Genomic DNA, 14,927 nt, shown 5'->3' with positions numbered 1-14,927 from the left:
GAATAAAGATAATTAGAATCAAACTGTTTAATTAAAAACAATTGATTCAATAGCAGCCAACTGTCAATGTATACAATCAACAAAAACGTTTATTGTTTAACGTGAAAGAGCAACAACCAATTAATTTAGGATGAAAACATAAAAAGCAAGTTTTCCTAATTTTGTAAGGTCCCATGTGAGACAATGGTGCAATAAATACTGCCTGAGAAAATTAACTCTCTTTGTACAGCTCCTGTGCCGCCCTCCTCTGGCAGATTTCATTACACTGTACATACACTCCTGTCAAGAATTATAAAATAAAAACTTGCTTCTGGTCAATATGAGTAGTGCAGAAAGTTGATAAGTGGTTTTCTATTGTGACTTTACAGAAGAAACATTTGAATATTGCAAGAGTAAGCAGAATGCATGATTTCAAGTAGCCTGACAAACTGTCTTGTTACACATTTGGACATTTCTTTGTAAACTAATCCGATTACCAGTTTGGTTTATCAAAAACTAAAATAATAGGGCCATTTAATAATCCCATGCAGAGCATGTTTTCTGCAAACCAACACCAAACAAGCTTTTTGTCACTAAACAAAATAATCCAGGAGAAAAAATAAATAGCATTGAACACCTCATGCTGATGTCTGTTTGACTATTTGGAGGGGAGCTGACAGAATATCTCAGACACTGTACACTACTCGTTGCCATGTCTCAATCTCACAATAATATGGCCGCTACTGTATCAATCACTCCCCATGGTAAGAGCTGACCCCTGCTGCAAAACAGTCACCATTTAATATAAAAGGTACATGCTGTCTTATAGCAATAATTTTACACAGTTGTTACACAGTGTAGTAGTCAGGCTGTGCATGTCATGTGCTGTACACTATTTGGAATGGTTGGTGACCCGTTGCTCTTCTGGGTTTTCAGACGGGCGTCTTTTCCTGGCTCCAAAGTATGTAGTGGTGTCCTCCTCATCTGGCGTCTCGTTGCTCTTCTCCTCCCTCTTCCTCTTGCCCACCAACCCAGAGTACTCTTCACCAGCCCGCCCCTCTGGTAGCCCCAAAACACGTAGACATACTATAGCAGAAGCCTGCTCTGCATATTTCTTTGACTTCTCCCTGCATGGTTATAAAAGAGAATGTGTTTTTATGTGTGAATAGTGTACTTTAGCATTTGTATGAGTAAATAAGCATTGTGTGTTATAACAGTGATATCAAGCTTTAACTTCCCAGGGTTTAACTTGGTCATAAATAGAAATAAAATGAATTAAGCCTTTTGTGAACTAACACTGGCATCTGCTAAATGACTAACATTTAAAATGTCTATAACACTTTCACTATTAACTCACCACAGAGTGGATCTGTACTTTTTCCCTGTCATCGTTACCATGGATTGGAAGGCCCGGTCTTGAGAGCGCTGTACCTGAAAACATCATACATAATGCACTTCGGCACACTACACATAAATGCCATCTTGTTTTTGACATGTATGTTGAAAGACCATGGCTAATCTAAAGTGGTCATCTTACTGTCTCATATCGTGGTTGGTCTAAGTTCTCCTTGCGGCTCCACTCCAGCAGGAACATCTTAGGGCTGAATTCTCCAGGGTACTCCCTCCTGACACACCAACATCACACGTCCATCATACTATGTACAGTCATAATAATATGTGCAATATGTAATACACAGTAATATATTACAGGACTTCCCACTACCTGCCTACACAACTCAACTAGTGACTTACTAGACATAAACCAAGGTGCACTATGCAGAAATCGCTCCGCCGTTTCCTGGTTGCTGAAATTCTAAGAGTTCGCCTAATTTCAGATTGTGACAAAACCACCAGTCATTGTGTAGAGAATCATTGTACCATCTAAACCGCTGTGACATATATTTTCCATAACCAAAAATATAGTAGCTGGTGTACAAAACTAACAGTACAAGATGCAAAAACTAAACTTAAGAACAGGGAGCATAGAAATAATGCACATAGAACAGATCTACAGCTTCTTAGAATTGCTTTCAATTAGAGTAACAATCTGTAAATAAAATTTCTATGCAAATTTGGTCAGGTCATCCCTTAAACATTATCCACCAGACAGAGTAGAGCTGCTGTAACCCGATGAGAGAGATGTGTAAGAGGAGTTCCAAATGGCCTTAGAACAAACCGTTCAAATTTGACATGCATTGTGGTGACATCACCATCTAGAACAGGCAGGTTGGGGTGATTGTGGTTGGTTTGGATGGCTTCCCTTCTGGCTTGTAGTTCTGCCTGGGTCTTCTTATAGTACTCCTGCAGCCCATAGCCCTCACTGGAAAACACAGGTGTAGAGTTAAATACCCAAACATCAAACTTGAGTACCAATACTACCATTTTTGAGTACTTATTACCAAAAAGGTTCACCAATAGAATAATATATGAAATAGAACTAAATTTACTAGGAAATTAAATAGAATACTGGAATTCTGAAGTTCTCTGACATCATGATTCAAAAGACATGTACCAGATCTCTTTGTTGGTTTGGGCAGATTTGAGTTGCTTCCCCAGTGGAGACTCCACCTTATCCCTCAGCATCTGACAGAGGCAGTACTTGGTGTTGAAGGCATGGTTGTCGTAGCGGATGGCCTACAAATAAAAAAAGCACAAATGTTTCTTAATTGGCCTCTAACATGACACAATGTATTTTATGCTTGGTAAAGTTGGCATATAGCAAGTCATCTTTGATTAACTTCCCTGTAGTTTGTGATTGCGTCATTATCAGATCAAAAAACAAGCCTTGGATTACCTAGGTAACTTTCCTATGTCATACCACAATATGTCAATCTACAATATGAAAGTGATAGTTGAGTTTAGCATTTTAACACAGTGGGTCTCCTGCAGAGTGAGGTAAAGTGGACGGAGGGCGGTAGACTCACGTATTTGAGGTATTCCTCCATGACCTCCTCCACAGACAGCAGTCCCTGACTGCGGAACACTGAGGGGTTCCACATAGCCGCCCTGGCAACCATCACAGAGGACGCCCCGGTGGCCTTCCGGAACTCCTCGATGTCAGCGTGGGCTTTGACCCGGTCCAGAGAACCTCCGCTACACAAAATACAGTAAGTGTCGAAGGCAAGGACAGTCAGTCACATAATAATTGATTTATCTCCGTGTTCACAACACCTTTGAGAGAGACAGAGCGACTCACTTAGCGATGACAGGAATGGACACCGCCTCAGCTATAGCCTGGATGAAGTCACAGTGAACAGGGTGTCTTGGTCTTTCATCTTTTAACCTGAGGAAGTAGAGGCAGTCACAAATCAATTTGGATATGCAAAACGGCAAAAAAGAAAATGAGCCAGAAAAAGGTTTGGGTCTCTATAAATCACTAGCTTTACACAAAATCAAGCATCTAAAATCAGATGAATGTAAAATACAATATATATACAAAAGTATGTGGACACCCCTTCAAATGAGTGGATTTGGCTATTTCAGCCACACCCGTTGCTGACAGGTGTATGAAATCGAGCACACAGCCATGCAATCTCCACAGATAATTATTGGCAGTAAAATGGCCTTACTATAGAGCTCAGTGACTTTCAACGTGGCACCGTCATAGAATGCCACCTTTCTAGCAAGTCAGTTCGTCAAATTTCTGCCCTGCTAGAGCTGCCCTGATCAACTATAAGTTCTGTTATTGTGAAGTGAATACGTCTAGGAGCAACAACGGCTCAGCCTCAAAGTGGTAGGCTACACAAGCTCACAGAACTGGACCGCTGATTGCTGAAGCATGTAAAAATCATCTGTCATCGGTTGTAACACTCACTACCAAGTTCCAATCTGACTCTGGAAGCAACATCGGCACAATAATTGTTCGCCGGGAGCATCATGGCCAAGCAGCCGCACACAAGCCTAAGATCACCATGAGCAATGCCAAGCGTCGGCTCTGGAGCCGTGGCAAAGCGTTCTCTGGAGTGATGAATCACGCTTCACCATCTGGCAGTCTGACGGACAAATCTGGGTTTGGCGGATGCTAGGAGAACGCTACCTGCCCCAATGCATAGTGCCAACTGTAAAGTTTTGTGGAGGAGGAATAATGGTCTGGGGCCCCTTTGTTTCAGTTTCCTGTTTCAGCATTACAATGCCCCCATGCACAAAGAAAGGTCCATACAGAAATGGTTTGTTGAGATCAGCGTGGAAGAACTTGACTGGCCTGCACAGAGTCCTGACCTCAACCCCATCGAACACCTTTGGGATGAACGCCGACTGTGAGCCTGGCCTAATCACCCAACATCAGTGCCCGACCTCACTAATGCTTGTGGCTGAATGGAAGCAAGTCCCCGCAGCAACGTTCCAACATCTAGTGGAAAAGCCTTCCCAGAAGAGTAGAGGCTGTTATAGAAGCAAAGGGGGGACCAAATCCATATTAATGCCCATGATTTTGAAATGAGATGTTCGACGAGCAGGTGTCCACAAACTTTTGATCATGTAGTGTAACAAAGGGTATGATAAGAACAGGACTTTACCTGCCGTGAACGGCAATAGCTGCCACACCCGTGTTCTCAATTCTCTTTACCAGACTAAGAGTATCTTCCAGCTGAACACACACATAAACACAGGGGTCAGTCAGTCTGCCACACAAGTACAATTTTAATGGCGAATGTAATCTTTAACAAGTGAGGTCAAAAGACTAATGAATTTGGCTCAAAACACACGACACCCATCTAATTGCTGTAGAAAAGGCATTGTCCTTTTAAAACTTACTGTGGGCAATATTCTGATTTTACATGTCACTGGTTTGGACACTCCTTTCACAAGTGTTCTAAGAATCTAGAAAAAGAGAGATGACAAAAATATAGATATTATTTCTCAACAGTGCTCTATTCAATTAGCTTTCTGATGGGGGAGAAGATTGACGACTCACCGCTTCGATTTTGTCGGGGTCTGAGAGCAGAGCAGCTCCCATCCCACCCTACAGGAGATACAGAGAAGTGAAGGGTCAGCAGACAGTCACCTTAGTGTGAACATTATATTAGGTCTGAACTGACTGACCATTCATTGACTATTTGTTGGCTGCTGACTGTGTCACTCATAGCCCACCTTAGTAGAGTATTCCTTAGGACAGCCCATGTTCACATCGATGGCAGCCACATCATTCTCCCTACACATTACAAAGAGGAATATATAAGAACAGGTGCCAAGGGGCAATAAGGCTTTTCTTTTCACTTGTGAGGTAGACCATAGAACAGACTGTAGTGCCTCTCAACCTACACCTCAGTTGCTGACAAAATATGCTTACATGTTCTTCCTATATACCAGTAGAAATGGAACAGAAAGAATAGATGGACAACAGAAATACAATGTTCAAGACTCACACTAGTCGCGCCACAATCAGTGCTCTGTCTGGGTCCGCAGTTCCCTGCAGAAACAGTAAGAGGCATAGTCATGTTGGTCCCATCTTTGACATGTTGAATAAATAAGGACATGAGTCCTGTCTATGTCAAATATTGACTTCAATAGCCCACCCCATCCAATTCCTCTAATGAAACATTACAGACAGTGAAGGCTCTCGTGTATAGCCTACCATCTGGAAGACAACACGGTCTTTCTCCTTTTCGCAGGTCCTGAACATCACTCTCTCATCAGGAGCCACGAAATCCACCGTCTCCAAGACCTCTGCAAATCAAATCACAGCGCGTGCACACACACACACACACACACACACACACACACACACACACACACACACACACACTAGCATCTCACAGTGACAGTTGTTACAACAACAGTAATCAAAGGACTGTATTAGGGTAGGTGAGACAAACTTACCATTGACAACTCTCTGACACTGTGCCATTTTGATGTCAATCAACTCCTACAAAACATACAAAAAAAATGGATTGAACACAGTAATCAAAGACAAGTTTCAAAAGATAGATTGACAGTCAATTGCCCCAAAGCCATAAAATGAAGCACACCACCTTCTCCACTGACAGACTTACCTCAGAGTACACAATATCAGCACCATAATCCAGGGACAGCAGTCTCGTTGGTAAGGTGCCAACACGCACCATAGGTGCCAGTGCATTTACATTGCGGAAACACAGTCTACCCACTGTATTGGCCGTCATATTTTCTTTATTCGCCTGGTTCGAATGGAAACAGAAAACAGGCAAAGCTATTACAACAAGCTGTCCATGTCCTGAGTCTCTTCTTGGTGAAGAGGTTAGGTTATGTGAAGTAATCAACAACGAATGGTGGGTGTAATTCTATACGAATCAGGGTTAATAACAGCATTGCTTTAGCCAAAGACAGTTTTAGCTGCGTTGACAAACATGTTTGGTGTCGCTGTTCGCTTGCGTACAACCAGAGAAACGTGGCAGATATAACGTATTGCTGGTAATATAATTGGAGGACACACATCTGGCACTTACGATATCCTGTTTTTACTCCATAATCAAAATAACTCACCGTCATTTACAGAAAGTACATTATAGTGGTCTTCATTTGATCCCCCGGAACGCGTGTTGACTCTACTTCCTGTTTGAAATCTTGCATCATCAAACCTCGCCGATTTGGAATAGAAATTACTGCATAGAACAGACAAATTCACTACGAGTAACGTTGTTCTAAAGTGGTCCTTTGTGTGTTGTGTGCTGCATACCTAACTGTACCGGCGGTGTAAACCTGATGAACGTAAAACACACTATAAGCTACAATATTTTAAAGCCACATATAAATACTTAAAAAAAAAAAAAAATTCTCTCTGGCTGGCAGTTACTGGTACATTACTGGCAAATTTAAACAGTTGAATACTTTATAGTGAGTGCAACATTATGATAAATGATGATGGCAATGAAACAAAGCAGACAAAGCATGAAGTCATTCATTTCCGATAGGTATTTGATTTATTGTGGTATTATTGTCATTTTCTCATTTACAAAAAAGTGCACTAAAATACATTCCAGTTAACATTCCAAGTACTGAACCCATTGTAAACACCTGATGCTTTACAAATAATTTACAGTGTAAAAGCTCTTCATATCAAGACTGCTCTAGAAATCTGAACTAAAATGGATATAAAGTAGTAATAAATCTTGCATAAGCACTGTGTTTTACCTGACTGGCTTAATGATCATGGCAGCTGTTGGAGAGACAACTCAGACTCACGTAGTACTATCAAACTACATAATGATATCCTAAACCTACATCATTATCTGGTTATTGGCATTAAATATGTTCCTTGAGTAATGTGTGGTATCAAGTACAGTATCCATATATCTACTACAATACAGTATATATCTATAAATCTAGGCTACTTAAAATGTATGTTAATTTCAAAAGAAATGCAACATATCATCTTTTTTTTTTACAGTAACAGTCAAGGGCCTGGTCATATGATCTTCAGTTAAAGAGCTCTGTTTAGGGAAAATAAATGGAATGGCAGTACAGTGCACCACAGGAAAAGCAAAGGCCTTTTGTATGTTTTTGTCAGGTTACCAGCACAGCATTTAGTTTTAAGTGTGGTAGAGAATAGAAAATAAAATAAGTTAACTTGATATTAGAATCTTAGTTTAGAAACAAGCATTAGAAAAGTCCAGCAAGCATTTTGTGAGCAGTTTTACTTCCACATAACACTGGTATAAATTGGTGTTTGGGTCATTATGTCAGCTGTGAACATTACAGTTGTCGTGTATTTACAGTATATGAAATAGAATCAGTAGTGTTAAAGGCAATGGCAAAAGTTAAACAAACTAATTACTGTAAAAACATAGTGGCACTCAACTATCAACTACAACCATCTATCATTCAGCAGTATACAATCAGAACACATCTATGTTGTTGGCTGTTGCTGGCTAAAGAGATTAATTTCCAAAGGATTCCAGTCAAAGGCTCTAAGGTCTTTGTTCAGATAGTTTTGAATATGTTCACAAATCTGAGGAAGTCATGACATGTGGCAAATTAACAACTGTCAAGAAGCAGAACATGGAAGACCACAGTGCTTTTCAAATTCTCATAAGGAACACACAAAGCAAAGCAAATTCCAAATTCAAATAATAGGTAAGGTACATTTTTGTTAACAAGGTACACAATTTCCCCTAAAAGGCACAATGATGCACAGTAAATCTTAGGTCAATTAAAACCCAAAGGCTCAAATACTTTCTTAGGGCATATGAAGTCTGTTTCAAAATGTGATACTGTTGCCATTAGCTTGTTGTCCTTGACGACATAGTACAAAAAGAGAAGACATTTTTTTTGCAAGTGGCCCATGCATCAAAACACAGGAAATTCCACCTAGCTGTAAAGACATGGATATGAGTCTGAGGTTACCAGAGACCAGACAAGGGGCTCCACTATAAGGAACGGGCCGTGTCTGTACTCATACAGTGACAGAATATACAAAAAGAAAAATACTTCAGAAGGCAAAAAGAGTTTAAGACTTCCTAGATAGAGTGTCAGAAGATTTGTCGGGCCATTCTTCGATTGGACTGATCTCGATGGGGTCGAACTGAGGGAAGACCACGAAACACAGCCTCTGTGCCACGTAGGTCGCTGACTCTGTGAGAAAACAGGTCCCATGTTTAGCATCACAAAAAAGTGTCTGACCAGACCACTAACGTAGTATTCCTTTTAAATGCCATATATCTGGGTCTCCTTAAATAAAGAATGGGTTGATACTTGTTATATATAGGGTTTAGGGAGTTTGAATACCATTAAAAATATGTGGTTGAATTCAGAAATTCAGATATTTTTGGGGGAAAATAAAGAGGCCAGGATTACTAAAACAAGCATGTATTTGCAGGACTCAAGAGGACACTCACCGATGAAGTCATAGATACACTTTGGCTTGGCTTTCCAGTGCACCCCCAGGAAGTAGACTGGTACACCAGTGAGCATGATGACCAGCCCAACACCACACACTACAGGCTCAGAGTACAGGCTGAAGCCCAGTAACAGGGCCCAGAACATCAGGTAGGTGATAGGAACAAGTAGGTTTACCTGATGAGAAGGGATTTATTTTAATTTTATTTTATTTCACCTTTATTTAACCAGGTAGGCTAGTTGAGAACAAGTTGTCATTTGCAACTGCGACCTGACCAAGATAAAGCAAAGCAGTGTTACACAGACAACAACACAGAGTTACACATGGAGTAAACAATAAACAAGCCAATAACACAATAAACAAGTCAATGACACAGTAGAAAAAAGAAAGTCTATATACGGTGTGTGCAAAAGGCTTGAGGAGGTAGGCAATAAATAGGCCATAGGAGCGAATAATTACAATTTAGCAGATTAACACTGGAGTGATAAATGAGCAGATGATGATGTGCAAGTAGAGATACTGGTGTGCAAAAGAGCAGAAAAATAAATAAAATAAAAACAGTATGGGGATGAGGTAGGTAGATTGGATGGGCTATTTACAGAGGGACTATGTACAGCTGCAGCAATTGGTTAGCTGCTCAGATAGTTGATGTTTAAAGTTGGTGAGGGAAATAAAAGTCTCCAACTTCAGCGATTTTTGCAATTCGTTCCAGTCACTGGCAGCAGAGAACTGGAAGGAAAAGCGGCCAAATGAGGTGTTGGCTTTGGGGATGATCAGTGAGATATACCTGCTGGAATGTGTGCTACGGTTGGGTGTTGTTATCGTGACCAGTGAGCTGAGATAAGGCGGAGCTTTACCTAGCATAGACTTATAGATGACCTGGAGCCAGTGGGTTTGGCGACGAATATGTAGCAAGGGCCAGCCGACTAGAGCATACAGGTTGCAGTGGTGGGTGGTATAAGGTGCTTTAGCAACAAAACGGATGGCACTGTGATAAACTCCATCCAGTTTGCTGAGTAGAGTATTGGAAGCTATTTTGTAGATGACATCGCCGAGGATCGGTAGGATAGTCAGTTTTACTAGGGTAAGTTTGGCGGCGTGAGTGAAGGAGGCTTTGTTGCGAAATAGAAAGCAGATTCTAGATTTGATTTTGGATTGGAGATATTTAATATGAGTCTGGAAGGAGAGTTTACAGTCTAGCCAGACACCTAGGTATTTATAGTTGTCCACATATTCTAGGTCGGAACCGTTGGAGGCCACGGAAGTTGTCCACATATTCTAGGTCGGAACCGTTGGAGGCCACGGAAGTAGTGGTGTATAGCATTGAAGCTCGTTTGGAGGTTAGTTAGGACAGTGTCCAAGGAAGGGCCAGAAGTATACAGAATTGTGTCGTCTGCATAGATGTGGATCAGAGAATCGCCCACAGCAAGAGCGACATCATTGATATATACAGAGAAAAGAGTCGGCCTGAGAATTGAACCCTGTGGTACACCCATAGAGACTGCCAGAGGTCCGGACAACATGCCCTCCGATTTGACACACTGAACTCTGTCTGCAAAGTAGTTGGTGAACCAGGAGAGGCAGTCATTAGAAAAACCAAGGCTATTGAGCCTAATAGAAAAACCAAGGCTGATTGACAGAGTCGAAAGCCTTGGCCAGGTCGATGAGAACAGATTGTGTTTTTATAATGAAGAGAGAGTCAACATGACGTCTCACCTTCCAATGAATCACCCGAGTGAAGAGGACAGAGGAAAACAGCTGCTTCTACTCTGTTTTAACAGGTGATGAGGACAGGTTCACTGTGTTGCTGTAGTTTGTTATTTTTTGTCAATTACTGTGTCAATCATTTATCTGAGGGGCCATGATTGAACCATGCCTGTATTAATAATACCTTAATTGGTCTGTAAAGTTTGGGCTTCTTCCATCGGTAATAGAGCAGGCCTGCGATGGTGACTCCATAGGAGAGGTAGTTGATGAAGGACACATAGTTGATCAGGTTGTGTGTCTCTCCTATACACAGGATTACAATGGTGGCAGTACACTGCAAGACAGAGAGAGAGGGAGAGAAGGGAGAGAGAGAGAGAGAGAGAGAGAGAGAGAGCGTTATTGAAGACATAAGGTAGAGGGATATAGGACCTGCATCTTGGCCACTGAGTGTCGTTTGAGAAACAAAACATACAGTAGAGACGTAGTAGTGTTAAGTAGTCTTACGCAGCAGAGGAGAGCAGGGATAGGGGTGCAGTTCTTAAAGTGGATCATAGCCAGCAGGCTGGGTAGATGTCCCTCTCTGGCCCCAGAGAAACACAATCTAGAAAGACAAATAAAAACCTAGAGGGCTTATAAACATTTAATTTACTTAAAAAACACACACACGCCTCCGTTTCTATGGCTGTGTCTCATTCCAAAGGCTGCATCCTTGTGGATTGAGACAAAGCCAGTCTAGAGGACACCATCCACCATCCCTCTGTCTCTCTCCCTTCTCTCCCTCTCCCTCTGTCTTGACCCCTCACCTAGAAGATGTGAAGAGGTAGCCGTTGATGCCTCCAAACGTAGACAAGGCTACAGAGATGGGCATAATGACAGAGAACATCCCCAGCAGCTTCTCTCCAAATGTCTGCAGCAGAACAAGAAGGTTTACATTTAAGACACAATTCAAGCCAGGGATAACTCTTGATGTACAGCAAATTAAAGGTAATCTCTATGTAAACATGCATTGTGTTGAACATTCATTAAAGGTCAATAAATCAAATAAGGGCACCATTAAAGTACAGTACGCGATGCAGTTTTTGTCATTTTGCAAAGCAAAGCGAACAGCGTTACTCACAACAGCCACAGCATTGGATGACAGCAGCTCCTCGGGTGACATGGCGGAGAAGTAGGCGATGTTGGTGAGCGTGTACACAAAGGTCACCAATGGGATAGAGATGTAAATGGCACGAGGTAGGTTCCTGATGAGGTAATCCACACGGTACACAAACTACCGATGAGGTCATCCACACGGTACACAAACTATCCACACGGTACACAAACTACCGATGAGGTCATCCACACGGTACACAAACTACCGATGAGGTCATCCACACGGTACACAAACTACAGATGAGGTCATCCTCACGGTAGACAAACCATTGATGAGGTAATCTACACTGTATACAAACCATGCAATCAACACACAGTCTCATATATCATGCACTGTTAGAGGAATAAGAAGGCAGCTGATATGCAAAATATAACTCTATAGAATGTTTTCCTCAGCAATATGTTCATTGATATAACATCACAACATACAACTATGCATCACTCCACAATGCTTGCTTTCATGCATTCACAGCCGGACTGCATATTCAGTACACAGCATTGGATTGATAAACAGAATAGAATAAAATGCAAAGGAAAATAATGTTTGGTGAACCAGAAGCTCACCGTCGCGGTTCAACCACTTCCTCTGTGACATAGTTCAGGAAGTTCCATCCACTGAAGGCGAATGAGGCCTGAAGGAAAGCCAGAGCGATCTGCCCAACCGAGGGAGTCGTGCTGAACTCAAAGGCCACCTGAGGCGTCAGTCCCTCGTAGTTACCTGGAGAAGTACAAATTCACCATCAATGTCTGGGGGGCTGTTTTAGGGAAATAGCTTGATAGTCTCTGACCATTTAAAGGTGCTATTGACCTTCGGCACCTGGGTCATGTTCAGTAGACACAAAACCGAAGAAAGCAAACGGAAACGGGGAGGTACTATCTGAACTTGCTAAATAAGAAACCTACTACTCATTTTCAGTTGCAAAACGTCTTGCATGTCCCAAGATTGCTATAATGAAAACCAATCTAGAGAGAGGGTGAGTGTGTGTGTGTGTGTGTGTCTCACCCTTGCAGATCTGCACCAGGCCGACCACTATGATGAGACCCAGGGCCGCCAGCTTCCCCACCGTGAACACATCCTGGATCCTGGTGGCCAGACGTACACTGGAACAGTTCACCCAGGTCAGGAACACTGCAGACACACACACACACACACACACACACACACACACACACACACACACACACACACACACACACACACACACACACACACACAAATACTTTAATGTAATTGTCCAGTGAAAATCAGACTTTTGAAACTTGTATTTGTGGCCAAAGCATAAATTGGAGAGAAAAAAACAGTTAAAAAAAACACCTCAAGCTTGTATCTCAAACAGAATGTTTAAAAATGCTTGCTATTTCTCATAGAGGCTTGCCAATCAGCAGTCGACTTGCATTAATATTTTTTATGATCAGTATACGCCCACACCATTCTGTTGTTGGGGTATGCCCACACCATTCTGTTGTTGAGGTAAGCCCACACCATTCTGTTGTTGGGGTATGCCCACACCATTCTGTTGTTGGGGAACGCCCACACCATTCTGTTGTTGGGGTATGCCCACACCATTCTGTTGTTGAGGTAAGCCCACACCATTCTGTTGTTGGGGTATGCCCACACCATTCTGTTGTTGGGGTATGCCCACACCATTCTGTTGTTGGGGTAAGCCCACACCATTCTGTTGTTGGGGTAAGCCCACACCATTCTGTTGTTGGGGTATGCCCACACCATTCTGTTGTTGGGGTATGCCCACACCATTCTGTTGTTGGGGTATGCCCACACCATTCTGTTGTTGGGGTAAGCCCACACCATTCTGTTGTTGGGGTACGCCCACACCATTCTGTTGTTGGGGTACGCCCACACCAGTCTGTTGTTGGGGTATGCCCACACCATTCTGTTGTTGGGGTATGCCCACACCATTCTGTTGTAGAGGTATGCCCACACCATTCTGTTGTTGGGGTACGCCCACACCATTCTGTTGTTGGGGTATGCCCACACCATTCTGTTGTTGGGGAACGCCCACACCATTCTGTTGTTGGGGTACGCCCACACCATTCTGTTGTTGGGGTACGCCCACACCATTCTGTTGTTGGGGTACGCCCACACCATTCTGTTGTTGAGGTACGCCCACACCATTCTGTTGTTGAGGTATGCCCACACCATTCTGTTGTTGAGGTACGCCCACACCAGTCTGTTGTTGGGGTACGCCCACACCATTCTGTTGTTGAGGTACGCCCACACCATTCTGTTGTTGAGGTATGCCCACACCAGTCTGTTGTTGGGGTACGCCCACACCATTCTGTTGTTGGGGTACGCCCACACCATTCTGTTGTTGGGGTACGCCCACACCATTCTGTTGTTGGGGTACGCCCACACCATTCTGTTGTTGGGGTACGCCCACACCATTCTGTTGTTGGGGTATGCCCACACCATTCTGTTGTTGGGGTATGCCCACACCATTCTGTTGTTGGGGTACGCCCACACCATTCTGTTGTTGGGGTATGCCCACACCATTCTGTTGTTGGGGTACGCCCACACCATTCTGTTGTTGGGGTATGCCCACACCATTCTGTTGTTGAGGTACGCCCACACCATTCTGTTGTTGGGGTATGCCCACACCATTCTGTTGTTGGGGTACGCCCACACCATTCTGTTGTTGGGGTACGCCCACACCATTCTGTTGTTGGGGTATGCCCACACCATTCTGTTGTTGGGGTAAGCCCACACCATTCTGTTGTTGGGGTACGCCCACACCATTCTGTTGTTGGGGTATGCCCACACCATTCTGTTGTTGGGGTAAGCCCACACCATTCTGTTGTTGCCACACCATTCTGTTGTTGGGGTATGCCCACACCATTCTGTTGTTGGGGTATGCCCACACCATTCTGTTGTTGGGGTACGCCCACACCATTCTGTTGTTGGCCCACACCATTCTGTTGTTGGGTGTACCCACACCATTCTGTTGTTGGGGTACGCCCACACCATTCTGTTGTTGGGGTACGCCCACACCATTCTGTTTGCCCACCAGTCTGTTGTTGGGGTACGCCCACACCATTCACACCAGTCTGTTGTTGGGGTACGCCCACACCATTCTGTTGTTGGTACGCCCACACCAGTCTGTTGTTGGGGTACGCCCACACCATACGCCCACACCATTCTACGCCACACCATTCTGTTGTTTACGCCCACACCATTCTGTTGTTGGGGTATGTACGCCCACACCATTCTGTTGTTGGGGTACGCCCACACCATGCCCACACCATTCTGTTGTTGGGGTAC

General features: G+C 43.2%; 2 protein-coding genes across 2 annotated transcripts in view; both read right to left on the bottom strand.

Annotated features, from left to right (window-relative positions):
• Positions 1-71: 71 nt before the first annotated feature.
• On the bottom strand, positions 72-6,546 carry dus2 (dihydrouridine synthase 2). Its single transcript, XM_029667496.2, has 16 exons — positions 6,439-6,546; positions 5,970-6,113; positions 5,797-5,842; positions 5,552-5,643; positions 5,343-5,386; positions 5,068-5,128; positions 4,892-4,939; positions 4,732-4,797; positions 4,494-4,564; positions 3,176-3,262; positions 2,904-3,072; positions 2,492-2,613; positions 2,156-2,299; positions 1,517-1,604; positions 1,337-1,410; positions 72-1,106 (listed from the first exon to the last, which is right to left on the bottom strand). Exons 1-16 carry the CDS (start codon positions 6,442-6,444, stop codon positions 872-874), a joined length of 1,497 nt encoding a protein of 498 aa, XP_029523356.1. The 5' UTR covers positions 6,445-6,546; the 3' UTR covers positions 72-871.
• A 319-nt stretch (positions 6,547-6,865) lies between these two features.
• slc7a10b (solute carrier family 7 member 10b) overlaps positions 6,866-14,927 on the bottom strand; it is a 29,477-nt gene continuing 21,415 nt past the window's right edge. The window contains exons 4-11 of the mRNA XM_029667495.2: positions 12,654-12,779; positions 12,215-12,368; positions 11,616-11,739; positions 11,302-11,405; positions 11,003-11,099; positions 10,683-10,832; positions 8,790-8,967; positions 6,866-8,526 (exon numbers count right to left, since the gene is read on the bottom strand). Of these exons, the coding sequence (XP_029523355.1) occupies positions 8,402-8,526; positions 8,790-8,967; positions 10,683-10,832; positions 11,003-11,099; positions 11,302-11,405; positions 11,616-11,739; positions 12,215-12,368; positions 12,654-12,779 (1,058 nt within the window). The 3' untranslated portion in view covers positions 6,866-8,401. The remainder of the gene's footprint in view (positions 8,527-8,789; positions 8,968-10,682; positions 10,833-11,002; positions 11,100-11,301; positions 11,406-11,615; positions 11,740-12,214; positions 12,369-12,653; positions 12,780-14,927) is intronic.

This window comes from Oncorhynchus nerka, linkage group LG9a (assembly GCF_034236695.1).
Source record: "Oncorhynchus nerka isolate Pitt River linkage group LG9a, Oner_Uvic_2.0, whole genome shotgun sequence".
Classification (NCBI taxonomy): domain Eukaryota; kingdom Metazoa; phylum Chordata; class Actinopteri; order Salmoniformes; family Salmonidae; genus Oncorhynchus; species Oncorhynchus nerka.
The sequence above is the reverse complement of the archived record's forward strand: the minus strand, read 5'-3'. Positions and strand labels throughout refer to the sequence as shown.

Bases quoted from the DNA above. Each gene is read 5' to 3' on its own strand.
- dus2 (XM_029667496.2), bottom strand. The intron at 2,300-2,491 runs GTACATGTCTTT...TGTGTTTTCCAG, and splicing joins CAAACCAACAAAGAGATCTG to TGAGGGCTATGGGCTGCAGG. The intron at 1,107-1,336 runs GTGAGTTAATAG...ATAACCATGCAG, and splicing joins AAGTACAGATCCACTCTGTG to GGAGAAGTCAAAGAAATATG.